The sequence below is a fragment of the Labrus bergylta genome, chromosome 21 (assembly GCF_963930695.1).
Source record: "Labrus bergylta chromosome 21, fLabBer1.1, whole genome shotgun sequence".
NCBI classification, from domain to species: Eukaryota; Metazoa; Chordata; class Actinopteri; order Labriformes; family Labridae; genus Labrus; species Labrus bergylta.
This window is the reverse complement of record NC_089215.1, coordinates 9,014,965-9,032,607: the sequence shown is the minus strand read 5'-3', so window position 1 is coordinate 9,032,607 and position 17,643 is coordinate 9,014,965. Positions and strand designations below refer to the sequence as shown.

The window sequence follows — 17,643 nt, the reverse complement described above, 5'->3', positions numbered from 1 at the left end:
ATATGCAGGGAAATGTAACTGCTGCCTTCATATATGGCGAAAGGTTTTCCAATTCAGAGGCGAGATATCATCATACTAAACCATCTAAAGAGAGGCCGATGATTCAGCCAACAGAGCACACTTTGTCATCTGCAATCAGCAGTCTTCACATTCTGCATCCCAAATGTTGCTTCTATTTGTCTTGTTAATAATTAATTAATTAATTTACCTTAGCACTTGAAAAAAATACTTGAAAAATTGTGAAAGAAAAACATGTAGTTTCCTCTTATACTCTGTGACGCCCAACAATCAAGGCAGTGATCTTGAGACTTTAACCAGGTGTTTTAAAATACATAGATACTGCATTTATCCTTTGAAGGACATTTCATTGGTACAGCAGCTGCAATCACAGTCAAGACACAACTTAGTTTTCTGTATTTGTAAATGTGTGTGAGTGTGTGTGTGTGTGTGTGTGTGTCATTAAAGTGATGGGTTTGACTCCTACTCTATATCAGTGACATTAAAATTCTCTTTATTAAAAAAATGTCTGTCTTAAATGTCTAATATCAAATAAATAAAGCCCAGCATGGCCAATCTTCACTGCATTTCCAACTGACAATGTTGTGTACCTGGCCAACCTGTTTCACCATGTGTCACTTTGGTACAGGTAATACTCACAGGTAAAATGGAGATCTTCGGAAAATTGTGAAGGGTCTCCCACTCTCGCTTCAGATACTCGAGGGAGCCGACGAAGACGATGTGCTTCAGCTCATGGTAGTGAAAGTTACTCGCTCTTAGGGGCATGACGAAGTTTCGGAGACCGATCAACGCCGACTTCACGTCTCCAAATATGCATACAACCACATGACCGCTCAGAACTGTCATGGCCGCCTCGCTCCGGGTCTGAGAGAAGAACAGAAAAAACCAAGACAAATTGTGTTTACGACATAAATGTGGCATAATGGACATTCTTCTTTAGAAATTGTTAGTGCCATCTGTCTTCTCGCGAGTGATCACCCAGTGAAATAAATCACGCGGTTCATGACTGCAATAGACTATGGAGGTAATTTGAAAAATGGCATATGTATTAGTACAAGAGATGCTCTATATACAGGGCCCCCATATAGCAAATGACATGTCAAACACCTCATTACAGAGTGTTTAAGTGCCCTGTCAGCCTCTGATGGTGCTTTGTGACATGACACATCTGTCACTGGAGGAGAAGAGTGTCAGGGACAAATGACGTGTGCCGAGTAAAAGAGCAGAACCCACCAAAATGACCTTCTCGATGTCTTTGGACGGGCACCAGTGAAACATCCCCGTGGAGTCGTATTTCTTTACGTTCTCGTCCATGCTTTCCATTTCGTTCCCCGGGACGAGGAGCGGGTCGTGTCTAATCAAACAGAGAGACGACAGGGAGGACATAAATGAAGTCATCAGACACTGTAAATTAGAGTTAGGGGTCTAGTTTAATGCTTTTGGGCAGTGAGGGAAATTTAAACACGTTTAAACCCGAGCACAACACAGACCTACAAAAAGGAAAATACTAAGGTCAGATTATCCTCGCACAGAACCTTCCAGCTTCACAAGAAACAACTTTAAGTGTATAAAGAGCGTGCGTAGTGCATCAAGGTTAAAACAAGATGAGAGGTTTTATAAGATTTATGCAATGAAGAAGACAAAAGATAACAAAGAAAATGAAGACAGACAAATATTCACTTCCAATGAAAAGTAGATACAAACTCTCCTCTATTTATTACAGAAGTATTCTTTTCCAGGCATGTTACGGGATCTTCAAACCAATCAGTTATACTTCAAAGTTGCTTTCTTCCTTCTTTTTTTTTTTTCAATCCTTGCTCATTGCTGTCAGAGGCCATCTGCAGAAACGCCAATAAAACTGCCATGTCATCAAGCAGAGTGACATCAGCAGCGGCAGCCAGGCGGAAGGAGATGGCAGCAACACACTGCGTTGACTGGCATGAGCACGGAGATGCAATTACGCCCCCTTACCGCGTACAGCTTTTGACGTCGTGTGCTGCGTGGTAAAAGCTTTAACAGACCAGACTTTAAATATTTCAGCGATTTGCCCAATCATATTTGCTGTTCAAAGTGAAGGCTATTAATGTTTAAACAGAACTACATGAAGTTATTTCACAGAGCGCAGAGGTGCGCTCCATCCTCCACAACGCTGACCACTAAAGCGATGTCCTGACACGAGCTTGTGGTTGTTGTGCGGCTTTTTTCGGTCAAAGTGATGTTTCAACAGAGATTTTCCCAAAATTCTGAAATAAAGCAACCCTCCAACAAATAGAAGGAAAAAAAACAGACAAACAGAAATGAGGTTCATACCCAACATAAGGTGCAGCTTCTGCACATGGGGAATGCGAAACCAACTACTAGGCCATCGGCACTCCAACATAAGGTGCTTTTGCTAAAATTTGTTGACCAGGGCTCGTCAAATTGGGACAATTTCTTTTTAAGATGTGAGAGGAATTTGAATTTTTTTAAACGCTACATGCAGTATGAGGCTACTTGCTTGAGTCATACCATAAAATAAAGTTTAAAGGCTTTAAGCCCAAATATTTTTTATTTCCAGTTTATGTCAAGTCCAACAGTTCATGCATTTAAATATAATTTGAGTCATTTTCCATCTTCCTGTTTTCAAATAATAAAGGTGTTGTTGCCAATCCCAGCATGCAAAATAAATGAATTAGAGCTTTGGTTCAACAGGACTCAATGTATATTATAGCGTTAAAATGAACAGATTCAGTAGATTTGTGCAAAACCAGCTTAGATAAAAAATTATACTAAATAAAAAACAACTATTAGTCTTTTTTCAGGCAATATAAGTTTGTATAATACTTTTTTAAATCCAATTAAAAGGTTTCAAACAAAACCTTCCTGCATGTTTATGGAATTAGGAGGAAATTCACAAAGTCAAAATTTAAGCATACCATAAAAACAACTGGCCTTCCAGCTAAAGTTCCAGCTGTGCTATACAGTATATATGGAGGCCTAGTGCTACCAGACCCATCTTCCCTCAGCCCTAAATGGCCTTTGTCAGATTGAGATCAGAGTTGTAGATGTTATCATCTGAAACTCAGACAGAAGCCTTGTGTTTCTGTCAAAAATCCTTTAAATACTTCAAGTCATTTAATCCGTCTGAGTACTTTAAAAGAATGCTGCTTTAAGTAACATGTTAAGTATGCATGAAAGTGTCAGCCCAAACTCTCATCCCTCGGGCTCAAAGAGACTGAAGCCAAAAAAGCCTGCCTTGGGCTTATATACCCCTAGGCAAGACCTGGATGTCCTTTCAAGAGAGGAAGTGGTCGGGGAGGGAAACGTCTTTTCTGCCACTTTCTACTTCTCAGAGTCTCATCTGTCAAAGTCATTCTCATCTGACTGGATGCGGTCTGTGAATGCAGATTGTTATGGGTTTTGAAAATATTATAGCAAAGAAATAAAACTTATACTGCCTGGCTGCTTTCTATAAATGACATAAAAAAAACTAAATCACAATGCAAGGATACAACTTTTTAAATCTAGGAATCCATTTAGTTTATGATTCATACTGTATTGAAGGTCATGCATTAAAATATCTACATATGTGCTTACATAATAATACAGTTTTAATATTAAAATTGTTGGTAAAAGTATAGAAAACTATAAAAACTTATAGTATATCACTTTGGGTTTTTCTGGCAATAGTGCCACAACACTATTCCCATTGAGGGGTAAAACAACCAATCATTTCTTCTTTTATGTTTTCATTAGGTTCAATGGTTTTTATTGGGTAAATGGTTGATTTATTTTTATAGAATATTGATGCCTTTCCTTAGAGGTGATGGTAGTGTCTTGAAACTGCCATGTTGGTCGGCGTAACAGTCCTTAACCTAAACATATTCAACTCGTGATGATAGATTCATAGTTTGATCCAAAGGCAACTGGTGAAGATCTTGACGACGTTTCAAAAAAAGGCTTCTATAGTTCAGAGAGGAGAAATGTCTTCAAGATCTTCCACCAGTCCAGTCTCCTTTGGATCAAGCTTTGAATTTACCATGACCTGGATGACTGAGAACCTACACAGACTTCATGATGATATGCGATCCAAAAGCTAGAACCAGCAGCTTGATGAATAGTCTTTATACAATTCCCTATAATGTAAAAAAAATATCGATAGATTTACAACAGTCTTCTTCGATAACTCTCCTTTCGTCAAGTTTCTGCTCAAGTCTGAAGTCTTCTAATAAGAGAGAAAGCATTTAGAGGTTTTACACCTCAGCTAAATATTTCATCAGAAGTCGAATGTTTCAGCGCTCACTCAGTGGAGCCGCTGTCACTTCAGTTTGTCCTTGTGGAGATGACTGGTGAGGCAGAGCTCTGCCAGGATAGCTATCGCTCACTGTCAGCCATGACGGCCTGTCACTATCCGGCACTGCCAATTGCCTCAGCAGTGCAGTAGCAGACATGACGTGTGTGTCACGGCGCGGCCCCGATGTGACACAACGCGTTGTGACATCCCACAATTAGATGTGTCTTATGACCCATCAAGGAGCCTGTGGGAATGGTGTTAATTTCAGTGAGGTCGTCTTCCCTAAGTTCCAGACAGGATGTGGTGGTTTGTTGATACAAACTGTAAACAGGAGACAGTTCTGCCTCCACAGCTGATCGCTTTCTTCCTTTTTGTGCAGCCGCTGCTCAGGCATCTGTGAGTGTCACTTCTGTAAGCGCACTTCGAACCATTCAAAATGATCTGCAGCATAATTTGCTGCTTTGGTGGTAAGATGACACGTCTGACAAGAATTCACACGTCATGACCGCAACACATAAAGCCAGGTGTCTTCTAGAGGAGTGTAATGACAGTCGAGAGAGACATAAAGTAGAAGCTAAACATGCACATTATGTAAATTTTCTATTTCAGCATGGCTGCACTGGCTTACTCTTAACACCCGACGAGCAGTGAGGACAGGCAAAGTCTTTGAAAATCCTTCCCATCATGCAAGCTGACAAAAGCTTGCTCTTCAAAACTCACAGCCAATCTGTTGATCATTACTTATTTACACAGGCCTTGAGGCTGCAGGTCCTGTAAAAACACATTTGATATAGTATACACCGAGATGTTTTCTTCTCCGCTTGTTGCAATGAAGTATCCCTTAGGCTACCGCAGCGAATCCCTCCCCACTGTGTAGGCAGCAGACGAAACAACACATCCACCTGCATAGTACATTGTATTAGCATGACAAGGAGATGGATTGGTGTTGTGGGCTGATATTTAGCTGATGGCTAAAGCTTTAGAAAAGCCTGGTTTTGTTACACGAGAGTCTGAAATGCACCTGGAGCGATTCAACTTTGACACCACTTTGAACCAAATCAAACAATCGAAGGGCAAACGCCTACCTGAAAAAACAGAGGCCATAGATCAAAGGAAAATGCTAATTGTGTGTAGAAAGACTCTTTTTTGATGTATAAGTGAGTGATTAATTTCGGCATTTATATATATTTTCTCTCATAACATCATATAAAGAAGACATTTCTGATTTAATTTCTAAATGTCGGATAAATATCAGCTGTATTAGCAATGGGAACACAAAGTCATCCGTCAGTTTTAATTCAATTTCATCCGTACAATTCCACTTTGTACACGTCAGGTTGTAGGACTTCCCTGTTGCCTTGCTCCCTTATAACACAGCACTTAATGACAATGACTATTACTATTATCATCCCTGTAATGGCCTCTTGTTGAATAACAGCGTTATCGCCAGTCAAAATCAATAAGCGGCGATGTAATTCTACGGGACAAGATAAAAGCAAGGTAGCATTTGAATTCACCTCTCATTGTGATGATACATATCATCTGTGGCCTTACGTGCTGAAAAGAGCTCAGAGGGTTCCCACAATAGATGAATAGCCTTGGGCTATCTTTCCTTTAGAGCCTCTCTGACAGCCTGGTGCTGTCATTAGTGCCAGACCTGTTTAAGAGCTGGAGTGTGTGGGTGTCACATGAAACCTCATAGCATCGAGCTCTTCTTCTGCAAGTCGGACATGTTTGCACAAAAACAGGCTCACATTTATTTCACTCTTGAGTTGTTTTTGTGCCATGGTGCTCAACCAAAATGGATTCTTAAAAGACGTATTATATTGATATTTGCAAAAAAATTGAATTAAGAAAAATTATGTCTGCATGTATTTGTTTTCTAATACAAACCTATGGTTTCTACATAAAGCAACACTATTCAGTATTTTGGTATAAGAAAAAACTGGTTGTGGTCCCCTAGGGATCCACCATCTTACACTATGCTTTATTCAGCATTTTAGCGTCTTTTAGCCTTATTGCCTTCTTTTAGGTCTTTTTTACTGCTCTCATCCACCAGCAATAGAAGGAATCTAATGTTTGCAAAATATAGTCAGATAAACCAAATGTTTGCTACTTCCTCAGCAGAAAAGGATGGCAAAAAGTAGCTGCAGAGAAACAATTCTCTTCAGGAGTTGGTTGAGACCAAAACAGAGCCAAAAAGAGAATTACACTGAATATAAATGCAACTGATGTCAAAGCATTAGCACAAACAGCTTTAATGGCAGCAACGCGTCATTGTTGAGTTCACAGCTTGTTGGGCTGCTTCCAAATTTAAAATTGGTGTTTGAAGAATCATATAAAGCAGAGACCTGTTTATCTCACAGTTCAACAGTTGGACACATTTCAGTGCTTATAGGAAAAGTTGAGCATTTTAAAAATCTAAATATATAAAGCAGAGATGTTCATGTCCTACCTCATTATCTTTGGGGAGGAGTTTGGTGAATTTCTCATGCCTCCATTACGCTGCTTTTTTTTAGGCGATAACGCCAACTGTTGGTCCTCTTCAACTGCAATAAAAAGTATTGGTATGAGAGAGCATGTTATAAGGAGACAAGCAACAATCCAAAAGTCAGTTACGGCCAAAGGACAACACAGCACAAGTAGAGGTCAGTGAATTCAAAGAGATAACACAGAAACAGACACACAAAGTGTTCAAAGAAGTTGGGTGAACAAGATGAAGCAGACAGGTAACATGAACTTACTATTTAACAGAAACAGTCAATTTCTTTTTACAAGACAACAAACAGATACATGAGCACAAATGTGTATGAAGATGCAAACGTGCAATAGTGCCATCATCAACCATCATGCTAAATGATTTAGTCTAATCTGTGAATTTCTATTCACTAGATTCCTTTTTGTTTGAGCCACATGCCAACAAGTTTATAATTATGAGATTTATCAAAGGGTGTAAGAAAACTTTCATTATTTAATGACTGCTTGGTACAGATGGAATTTTTACTGACACTGCAGACTAGGATAGCTCCTATTTTAGCCACACTAACCCTTCACATTCTAATTGAATTATTTGTCTACAAGCATCAGGCGTCAAATATTACAAATAGGGGTGTTATTTGCCAATACTGACTCCAGTTTGGATTGCTGATCTTTTTTTCTTTTTGGGTCTGACCCACTTAGCCCATAAACTCAGCTCGGTCCTTGTGCCAGAGTGATTTATGTAAAGCTAAAATGCCCCTTGGACATTGTCTTTTATCACCACACAAAACCACAGAGCTCTTTATAAGGAAACAATTACAAGGTTTACCCTCAAGTAAAGTAATCAGGCAAATATTTTCAAAAACGTATATCTTGGTTGAGGATAAAAAAAGACTACTCTATGGAAGTGGCAGGTAAAACAAACCCGAGAAGCAAGATCCGTGTTTAAGCAAATCACATTTTAACAGCTATTGTGATGAGTCGTCATTTCTAACAAGGAAAATAATAATTTCAGAGAAAGGGGCTTTTAAAGTCTTAAGGATCATGCTCCTCAAGCAGATGAACACAGAATTTCCAACGCTGCTAGCTTGTCTAAGAGTGTCACCATAATGGAAATTGTTGCGGTTCGGGGGGCTTCCAGTGGAGAGGGGATGCTCCAGCAGACTGGCCCTTCACATCTTGCTCGGTCTGTTCAATATTTAATGTTTCACAGCTGACAGCTGCACACACTGGGTCATTAGTAAGGAATGCTACACATGCAACCACTCCAGCCTGGCAAGCACATGCTCTGGTTGTGCTGTTGTTGAGTACAGGCCTGACAAACACGCCAAGAGGTTGGGGGTGGGGGGGGGGGGATGGGGGGAGGTGGCCCTTACAGTGCCTATGGCTGAGTTTGGCGTTATTGGAGTGACTGGGGTGGTATCTGTATTTCACCGGGAGGCTGCGTGCCCGCTGGAGCCGACTGGCCACTTCTGCTACCCCTGGGTGCCGCCCCGCCTGGCCAGGGTCCCCAGAGCCCGTGAAGTTCTGTCTCAGAGCAGGGGGCTTAGTGGGTGGGTGGGGGGGTGGGGGGGTGGGGGCAGCAGGCTCCCCTTGCGGTTGTTTACCAGCGGGACTGACAGGGCAGCCACTGTGTGAGTGGCTGAGTTGTGGTTCAGTTTAGCCGACTTGTATTGATAAGTTGAAGACTGGATAAGGGAAGCGTCACTTACTGCTAAATAAAGAGGATTTAAAATCAGGATCTGTTCAGTGGAAGTTAATAATAATAATAATAATAATAATAAATTAGATCTATATAGCGCTTTTCTAAATACTCAAAGATGCTTAATCTCTATAATTTGACCAATACCCACCTTAAACATGGTTTGGGGCATCAATAGTATGCCAGTCAATGGACCCATAGTTGCCATAATTTGTTAGCTCTGTTATCAGTTGACTTGTTTCCTCTTTCCTCAAAACAGTAGCCCACATCGCAATATAATGGCTAATAGCAACTACTAGTTTTGAGCATAGTTGCAAACAATAACATTGTTGTGCTAGCGGAGAGCGCAAGTGTAAGCTAGCAAACTGTCTGAAATGTAGAGTTGACTATAACACATTTCAAGACTGTTTTTCTTTTGAATAAAGTTAAGCTACTGAAAAAACCTATTGTAGCAGTCCCTGCCCTAAATAATGGTGTTTTTGTCACTCTTTAGCAGGCAAAGGATGTCAGGAAGGGATACGAGCTCAGCTGCCACTAAAGTTAGCTTAACTTGTTTTTAAGGTAAAAATTCAGCGTCGGCCTATTGTTTCATGCCAATGACAGCAAGTTAATCATAACATGGGTTAGTATTATTCCTTTTTAAAATATTAATAACCATATTGTATTCCATTGAATTATTTTTTTTGGCCCACATTTGAGTTTAGTTTAGAATCGGTATCAAGAAGGATAACATGGGAACAGAAGTTTCCGCCTCTTTCTCAATAAATTCTCATTTGCTTGTGCACAAAACATTATATAATTTAATTTCGAACAGTAACTCAGAACAATCCTCAGACCTCATAACGATATCAGTTTCTTTACAGTGTGTTCTGCAGATTGTTCAGACGTTGCTGTTAATTCGCTCTTAATTTGAATTTTTGATGCTCTGAGCACCACAGACACAGTTGAATTCAAACAGAAATTATAGAGACAGATATTTCAAAACAAAGGTGCATAAATGTGAACCAGCTGGCATGTCTAGATACCACAGGGGGCAGTACAATGCTTGCTTTGTGATTTGGGTGAACTAACCCTTAAAGTCTTCCCATTAACCACAGGATGGGACTTGATTTAAAGTGACTTGAATAAGACCTGCAGTGTGTATGTTAATAAAACATCTTGTGACTCTTATCATTATTAAAGCACAATCACTGCTTTTTGGGGGTAATGCTTTCTGGCACAAGAATGCTAATAGCTGAATAATTAAAAAAGCTCATTTCTATTAAACACCACTTAACTACTATGTTTTTAGCCACCAATGAAATGTTGACTTTGACATTCGCTTTGATATTTATAATAAACATGAATTAATAAGTACGCTTTCAGGTGTTTGAGCGATTGTTATGCCATAAGAACAAGGAGGTGACACTGTGGATTACCAAGCACTAGTCGCTGTGCACAGTTTATGCCTGATGAGGGAGGAATGAGGCACTTGACTATTTAAGATATGAAAGCTTACAGCTCCACTGGTGCTATACTGTAATAGAGGTAAAGCTTGTAAAGATACAACGATAAAATAGACAAAAGAAAAGAGTGTTCCCCTTATTCTAAAAAATGGCTGGGAGCTAAAAGTGGAGAATAAAGATGACTATTTCAACAGTCAGCTGTCCAGAAGATTATCCTCCCTGCTCCAGACCTCCACTATTCATCTGCCCCATGTCAAACATGTACGGCACTCCTGCTGGACGACACTGAGTGGCAGATTTGCTGCCTATCACAGATCCTGTTGAAGTAGATGCCTTGCATGGTACACATTCCTCTATTGTTTGGACGTTCTCTTAATGATCTTTTAGGCTTTTTTTTTTTTTTTTTTTTTAATCAGGATCTCTCTTTAAGCAATTCTTACAAACATTTCCTTTTGCATTTTTGATTCTTATTTTCAGCTGGATTAAATCGTTCACATTCAGTGAAGCAGCAGCACCATCTACTGTAACTGCTATACGCAACACAAACCAGAGAAAAAAACATTTTCCTGTTGCTTTGCATGTAAAATACACATGATGGGTGATGATACACTGAACAGAGCCATGGGTAGAACGCACTGAAAAAAAACAAACAGGCGACAGACGGTTCAATGCACGAGACGAAGGGTCAAAAACAAATGACAAAGAGTAAGAGAGAGAATGGAAATCAAAACTTACTTGATTTGATATATCCATTATAGCTATTTTTAGCTGAGAAAGATGCAGAGACAGATGAGAGGTTACAGGGAGGAACAGGTTGTAATGAAAGAAGCAAATTATAAATGACATCTGGGAACTGAAGGCTGAGAGATTTTCTCTTAAAGGCACTTTAAAAAAAAATAGAGAGAGAAAGGTGCCTGAGAAAGATAACATGGACAAAGCAATGATAAATTAAAAACAGCTGAGTTAGGAATATGATATTGTGGTCAGTAAGCAGAAGATAAGTCAGTGTTTAAAGGCTTTCACCTGCTGGATATAAACATCCATGTTTGAGTTGTCACAGTTAAACATCATTTGATGATTTACATGTTAAAAGGTTAAACCTAGGCTGACTGTAGTTAAAAGTTTAAGTTGTTTTATATCAGAGTTTAGTGCTGTATTAGTAATTACTCCATTGCACATTTTAGTTTATTTACCAAATGAAGGAAATAAGCAGTAATACATGTCAGGCCCAAGCTCATATCTTCAAGTCGCTTGCCTTTCTTCAGCCATCCAAAACATCTTAAATATTAATATTAAATATTTTCTTTAAGATAAAGAAGGAATGTTTTGTTTTTGTTTTTTTTAAATGAAACCCAATTTAGATCAGATGTCTTAAAACCAGAGATTTTTGCTCCTTAGCTCTCCATTAGTCAGCAGGTATTTAACAGGACTTTTTGTTCTTGTGTCTATAACATCATGTTTGTTTTTCTCCTCTTTCCCAGAAGCTCTTTCCCATCCCTGTGCACTGCCTGACACAACCTGCACCGATGCATGGAACTTTTCTGTGAGTCACTTTTTTTTGTCGGAGCGGTGAGTCCCAGACATGCTCATTAGTACCTTATTTCAACCCCTTGCTTATAATAAAGGTCATGCATTGAGCTTAAGGCAGGACAGTGACAGCGATGTTCAAACAGGGACCTTGCTGGTCCTGGCATCTGTCGCCTGCAATCGGAGGGCGCGAGCAGAGTCACAGGACTAACAGGCTAGCATCTGTCCCACAACGAGAGAGGAGGGGAGAGGGGTGGGGGGGGTGGTGGTGGGGGGGGGGCACTCTGCTGCCTGGTGGTTAGGAACTGTCAGGCTGAGTTTCATGACAACCGGTAGCACTCCAAAAATGAAAATGCAAACATAATTTCCATGTCAGGCCGTATAAGGCCTCGCTCCGTGTGTCTCCCGCACCGTGTCGACAGCAACTCCAGAGCTCTGCTTGAGCCTAGCTAGCCGGGCGAGGCTCACAGCACACACGCCTGTAAGACATATTGAAGGGGTGGAAATGCCCGGAGACGTTCAACTCCACATAGAATGGTCTTTGATCAAGAAACATTCACTAAAGCTGTATGACAGAGTACAATGTTTTGCAGCAAATTGTATCAAGGCTCTGCAAACTCAGACACATTCTTCATGCCTCTTGCAATACATCAGTGTAATTTAACATGCCCTCTGGCTTTAAAGGGGAATCACACTTAAATTAAGAATTTATATGCAGCTTTATTCAGTCGAGGCTGAGTCTCTAATATCCAACACAGTCTAGTTTGATTCTATTGTATTTTATTCTTTTTGCTGTCCAATTGTATCTATCTCTCTCCACTATATTTTGTACAATTGAATCTATGTATTAAGAGTAAAAGTAAAGTCTCTCTCAAACGCAGAGCTTCTCCGTTAACAATGAATAGGGCACTGGTTTGTGTACTTAATGCATTTTGGAGATTTTTAGCCCCCAGTGGTTGTTCCAGATTTTGATCTTAATTCAATAAACCAGTTCATTTAGGAAAACATGCACTGCTACCCTCAGAAAAATCCCCCCAGGAGCTGTACAAACCGCCTTTTATTAATGAATTGTCAGTTGCATTTAAACATATAAATCTCTCAAATCCTATCCTGTTCAACCATTTCTAGAGGGCACAGTGGTGAAATATTTGGTTAAAGTGATTTTTATTATGAAAATCCTTTAAAAAAAAGAATGAACCCCTTCCAGCGACATATTTAAAGCACAATCACATGTATATCAGAGCTAGTTTTGTTTAGAAATAAAGGCCCATTTCCACAAGGATTCCTAAGTTTGAGTGTTCATCAGGATATTTGTGGTGCTGATGCAGAACTGTACTTCTTATATTGCTTTAATTTTTATTTCCTGTAGCTACGTGAGGTCACTGGAAGGGGAAGTAGCCTCTATTTTAGGGATGAATTGGTGTTCAAACAATGCACAAATTAAGCATTATTGACTGTTTAAACTACATGTCAATTTGAATTCACAATCTCTGACAAAACACCAGCAATACAGAATCCTTGCATGCTTTACAACAGTTAAAAAATCAGCTCCAACACAAGTAAAGCGACATCTATATCCATGACAGTAACAACACAGCTGCTACAGCTAGATAGCACACAAGCCCAACGACACTCTGCACGGCTAACACAGTGCATGGTACAGACACTGAAGAGCACATGTCATGGTGACAACTTACAGGCACGTAAAGTGGCAGAGCAATCATTAACAGAGACAGTAGAGAGTGGGATGTGGCGTCGAGGGGAGTCCGTGTTACAACACACATTAACTGGCATGCAAGAGCAGTCCCGCTCTGAGCGGCCGCAATCAAAACAACATGCCAGTGTCATTTTCTTGTAGTTGGCCGTCTTGGCTACAGTGGCGGGTTGAGACGAGAGGAGAGGAAGAGCAGGTTAATTCTGAGGGTCGCTCTGGAGGAAGAGGGGACAGAGGCAAGACAGGAGGAGCACAGAGGAAGGCTGCTGCTGGGATGCACAAGGTTAGCTTTGTCCTGACGGCGCGCAAATGTCAGATTAGGAGTTTTCCCCACTTTTTTTGTGGTTAGTTCAGTTTGGGTCATCTCTGGGACGAGTGGGGGAAATATCAGGAGGTCATTGGGTCGAATGGTTTAGGGGTAAAATGGGATAAGAGATGGGGTTGAAGGTGTAAGGTAAGGGCCGGTCGTTAACAATAGAAAATAATAGTTTCCTTTTTGAATTGATCTCTACTACCCTTCACCACAACATGACCCTTACGAGCTTGTACCAAATAAATGATTAGTCTTGATCTGTGAATTTCTTCTTAATTAATAATAGATTTTTTTATTTTTTTATTTTACCAAGTTTCCAATACTAGCTGTGGTTTTCAACTGTTGGCCTTTTCTAGAAATGTTTCCCAAAAAAGATTAAAGTAGGGTCAAAATACTTTTATGGGTTTGAAGAGATCTGTAAATTCATCCAGACATGACAAAAATCAAACATTTCCAACCCTTGTACGAAACTCTTTAAGACCATTAATGCATGAAGAAATTCTCATGTTAAATATCACTCAAAACGGTTTCTATTAGTCCTAAAATGATGCAGTCAACTCAGTTCAGGATAACGTTGTTTTGATTGTGTGTGTCCAAAGATATTTTTCCTTTTATCAAATCTCTCACTGACATTTGTCTTCATGCTGTGGGCTCCATGCAAAGGTGCTGTGGTACTGTGGGGACACCTGGTGGTGATCTAAGGTATTACTGGCTCAAGCAGGCATGAATGAAATGTTGATGCTAGTTTAATTATACTTTTTTGGATGTTGCAATTGTCATTTTTTTTTAATGCATGGCCCTAATAAAAGGAGAGGAATAACATGCTCAAATGTTTTAACACTTCCCTCTCAGTCTTTGTATGATTTATTTATTGTCTTACTGTCCCTTTTTGTTCAGTGTTTTCCTGGATTTGGAAGCAACGTGCACATGACAACTGTGGGTATCCAGGCAGCATCAACCAGTGTACATGCAACATTTACATTACATTCAAACAGGTAGCTGTAATCAGAGGTAGCAGGCTGTATTTTCGGAGGGTAAATAAATCCATATTACTCACAATATATCACTATAAAGTGATTTTTTTTTTTTTTTTTTTTTTAAAGAAAAGTGTGTCAAGTTTCCAAAGCAGCAGAAAGAGAATACATCAAATGTTAAGATTAGCTGTTAGCTGTAATGGTTCAAACAAAACCAAAAAAACTACAATTAAATCAAAGTGAGACAACAACAAGGTGACAGATGATGTTTTAAGTCTATAAACACACGATCCATCCAAGTACCTTTGGTGTTAACAGTCTCTCTGAACAGCCTGTTAACATCACAAAGTTCAGAAATGAACTGTAACAACACAGACAGCTATTATAAACAGCAAACATCCACACAGGTGAAGAGACAGAATGCACATTTAGACTGACTTCACAGGTGGTTTGAGAGGTATTAATGTGTTTGATTCTCACTCAGTTTATCTTTATTTGAAGGGAATCATTGGAAAAAAAGGACAACATGCTATTAAAGCTAAATATGTCTCTGTATTCTCAGATCTATAGTCCATTGTTTTCTACCAAAGGAACTCACAAAAATGCAGACAAAAATTACATGATTAGAAGAAGTATTTCAAAAAGAAAGCTATGTAGTTAATGAATATACAACACCACACCGCTAATCTGATGCTAACTCAGGACTATTTCACTTTAGTCTGTGAAGAAATGTCAGAGACACTTAGAAAATAAATGACATAAGCAGTTACTTACATTTCTTGCACCCACATTTCTTTATCCTTTTGGGATCAGTGATATCATCATGGCAGGCTTTACAGTAAAACAGTGCCCTGTGAGAAAACAAAGTCTTTTATTAGCTGAGTCATCTACAAGGCTGAGCAGTCAATGTCCAACATGATGACACAAAGGCTGTTTTCGAAACCGCATACTATACTACTAGTACATACTGATTTGGCCAAAATGCATTATGCAGTATGCAGTGTGTGAACAACTGCGAGATCTGCAGTATGCCAAAAATACCAGGATGTCATACTGATTCGGGAAAATTGTACAGTATGCATCGGACCAGTCTACCTCGAGTACTGTTTCCCACAATGCAAAGTGCCAGGTCAGAGATCAAAATGCCGGAGCGCAGCTGTTTGAACTCGTCGGTGGCGGTGACTGAATATCTTGCCACATTATGAACCAATAACAAATATGACATGTTCATATATTTATAAGTCTTACCACCTCGGATGTTCCTGCTTTGTAGACTGTACAAGTGCATGTGCCACAGCTGGACAAGCAGCTGCAATTACAGGGTCCTTGGCTTGCTCTATTACTACAAATTATTCACAGCTGAGTAAAACCAGTTTAACCGGGGCCAAGCATACTGCAAAATACCCAACGACTGGCTGTCATACTACATACTACTGTTGAACTCAGTATGCAGTATACAGTATATACTGCATACTGATTTAGATAGTAGTATGTAGAATGCGGTTTCGAAAACAGCCAAAGTGTTTTCAGACATTTTACCTGTACTACAGCTTTAACATGTTTTTTTACACACTGATTTACATTCAATCTATCTGAAACAGGAACTTTAAATGAATTAAAGTTATTTGTTGTTTAGAAATGGCGTTTTCCTTCTAATGTCAGTAATGACATGGAAAAGTAGCAATACCAAATCAGTGGTGGTCTTGACCGGTCTTGTTTTAAAAACCAGAGTCTGCGCAGTCTGAGACCGAGCAAAACATTTTTTTCAATTCCAAGACGAGACCGAGACCTTCAAAAAGTGGTCTCCAGTTTAGTCTTGGTCTACAACACTACTAGTTCTTAAAAGTAGTCAGGCAATTTAGGCTTGGAGTTGTGGTTTTGACCTGTGGGCTACATTTTATATTACATGACTGCCTTTATACACCTGTGAGCGCATACTAGCTAGCAGCTAACAGCAAGCACCAAATTGTAACAACTTGCTAGCATGCTATCCCTTTGTTAAATGGGTTTTATTATCCTCATGAGACATCCAAATGGTTTAAAATGTCCCTCCATAAATCTGTTTGGTCACTTTGATGATACTGTCTGGTTTAAAGTTTATCACCAGTATGCTAGCTGTAGGTGGTTTATTTCAAAGCTACAACGCTAGCCTGACAGAGCGGCTTGTACAGAAGACTCTTTAAACACATTTTAATCATCAGTCCCAATAATTACCTCTTTACTTCTTTGGCATCACTTGCAATGAAGAAGCCCAGGGTTCCCTCCTGCATTTTCACGTGGTTTCCAGGGTTTATCAGGGTGCTGTGAAGATTGAACAGACCAAAGATGTCAGAGGGGAAGGTTTTTATCACAGAGTCTGGAGAGGCTTTGCAATTATCACTGGATGTGGCACATGCTGTAAGGATTAGTTTTTGGGAACTTGTTTGGACGGATGGCCTCTGATTATTAAATGAAGTTAAATGAAAGCAGTGACACTTTGAATGATATAAAATGAGCATCAGTACATTAGAGATTCCACTAAAACAGACTCCATTAGTGCTTAGAGACCCAAACTGCAACTTTCCCTAATTTATTTGTCAGGATGTTATCTGATGTCAGGGAACAAGCCAATTTAGACGCCAGTGTAGCACATCTTGTAGCCCGCCTTGTGTTTGCAGTCAAACACGGAAGCTGATTCAAAGTAGCTTCATCACTGTCAGCCAACACACACCTGCATATTTAAGTTTTCTGCATCCATGAATTTTAATGACTCCAACAATCCACTTACCTGCTTTCCCTTTGATCAGACTTGTGCTCTATTGCTATCAGCAGGAGCTTTAGCTTCACATAGCAGAGTCTGCAAAACAGAAGAACAACATATTTAGACCTCTTTCACACTTAATATTTGTGCTTTCCTGAAAATCATGTAAGCTCGGAGTGACACGTTTTTCTACTTTGAAGTCTGGTTTACACTTACGACTATGAGGCTCAGAAAATGTTTTCCTGTGTAATACACACTTGTTGGATTAACCGAGCACATGTGGTTCTTAACATACAAAGTGTCAAGAATTTAATTTCATTATCTTACTTTATACTTTATGAACAGAAGCCGAAGATTGGCCACAGTACTTATATTTTAGTGAAGCCCATTTTCTACAAATGAATGGTCATTACAGGTAACTTTTGGACACTTTCCAGATTGTGATCAATACTTTACAGA

General features: G+C 39.6%; 1 protein-coding gene across 14 annotated transcripts in view; it reads right to left on the bottom strand.

The window, feature by feature from the left end:
- Positions 1 to 17,643, bottom strand: part of LOC109992972 (calcium-activated potassium channel subunit alpha-1a) — a 91,664-nt gene that overhangs the window by 12,862 nt on the left and 61,159 nt on the right. For 10 of the 14 annotated variants that reach the window (XM_065949560.1, XM_065949567.1, XM_065949563.1 and 7 more), the window contains 8 exons: positions 17,212 to 17,280; positions 16,659 to 16,745; positions 15,219 to 15,295; positions 13,141 to 13,314; positions 10,652 to 10,684; positions 6,747 to 6,840; positions 1,252 to 1,372; positions 658 to 882 (listed from right to left, as the gene is read on the bottom strand). In XM_065949560.1, the coding sequence (XP_065805632.1) occupies positions 658 to 882; positions 1,252 to 1,372; positions 6,747 to 6,840; positions 10,652 to 10,684; positions 13,141 to 13,314; positions 15,219 to 15,295; positions 16,659 to 16,745; positions 17,212 to 17,280 (880 nt within the window). The remainder of the gene's footprint in view (positions 1 to 657; positions 883 to 1,251; positions 1,373 to 6,746; positions 6,841 to 10,651; positions 10,685 to 13,140; positions 13,315 to 15,218; positions 15,296 to 16,658; positions 16,746 to 17,211; positions 17,281 to 17,643) is intronic. The other 4 variants (XM_065949562.1, XM_065949564.1, XM_065949571.1 and 1 more) reach the window with 2 other exon arrangements.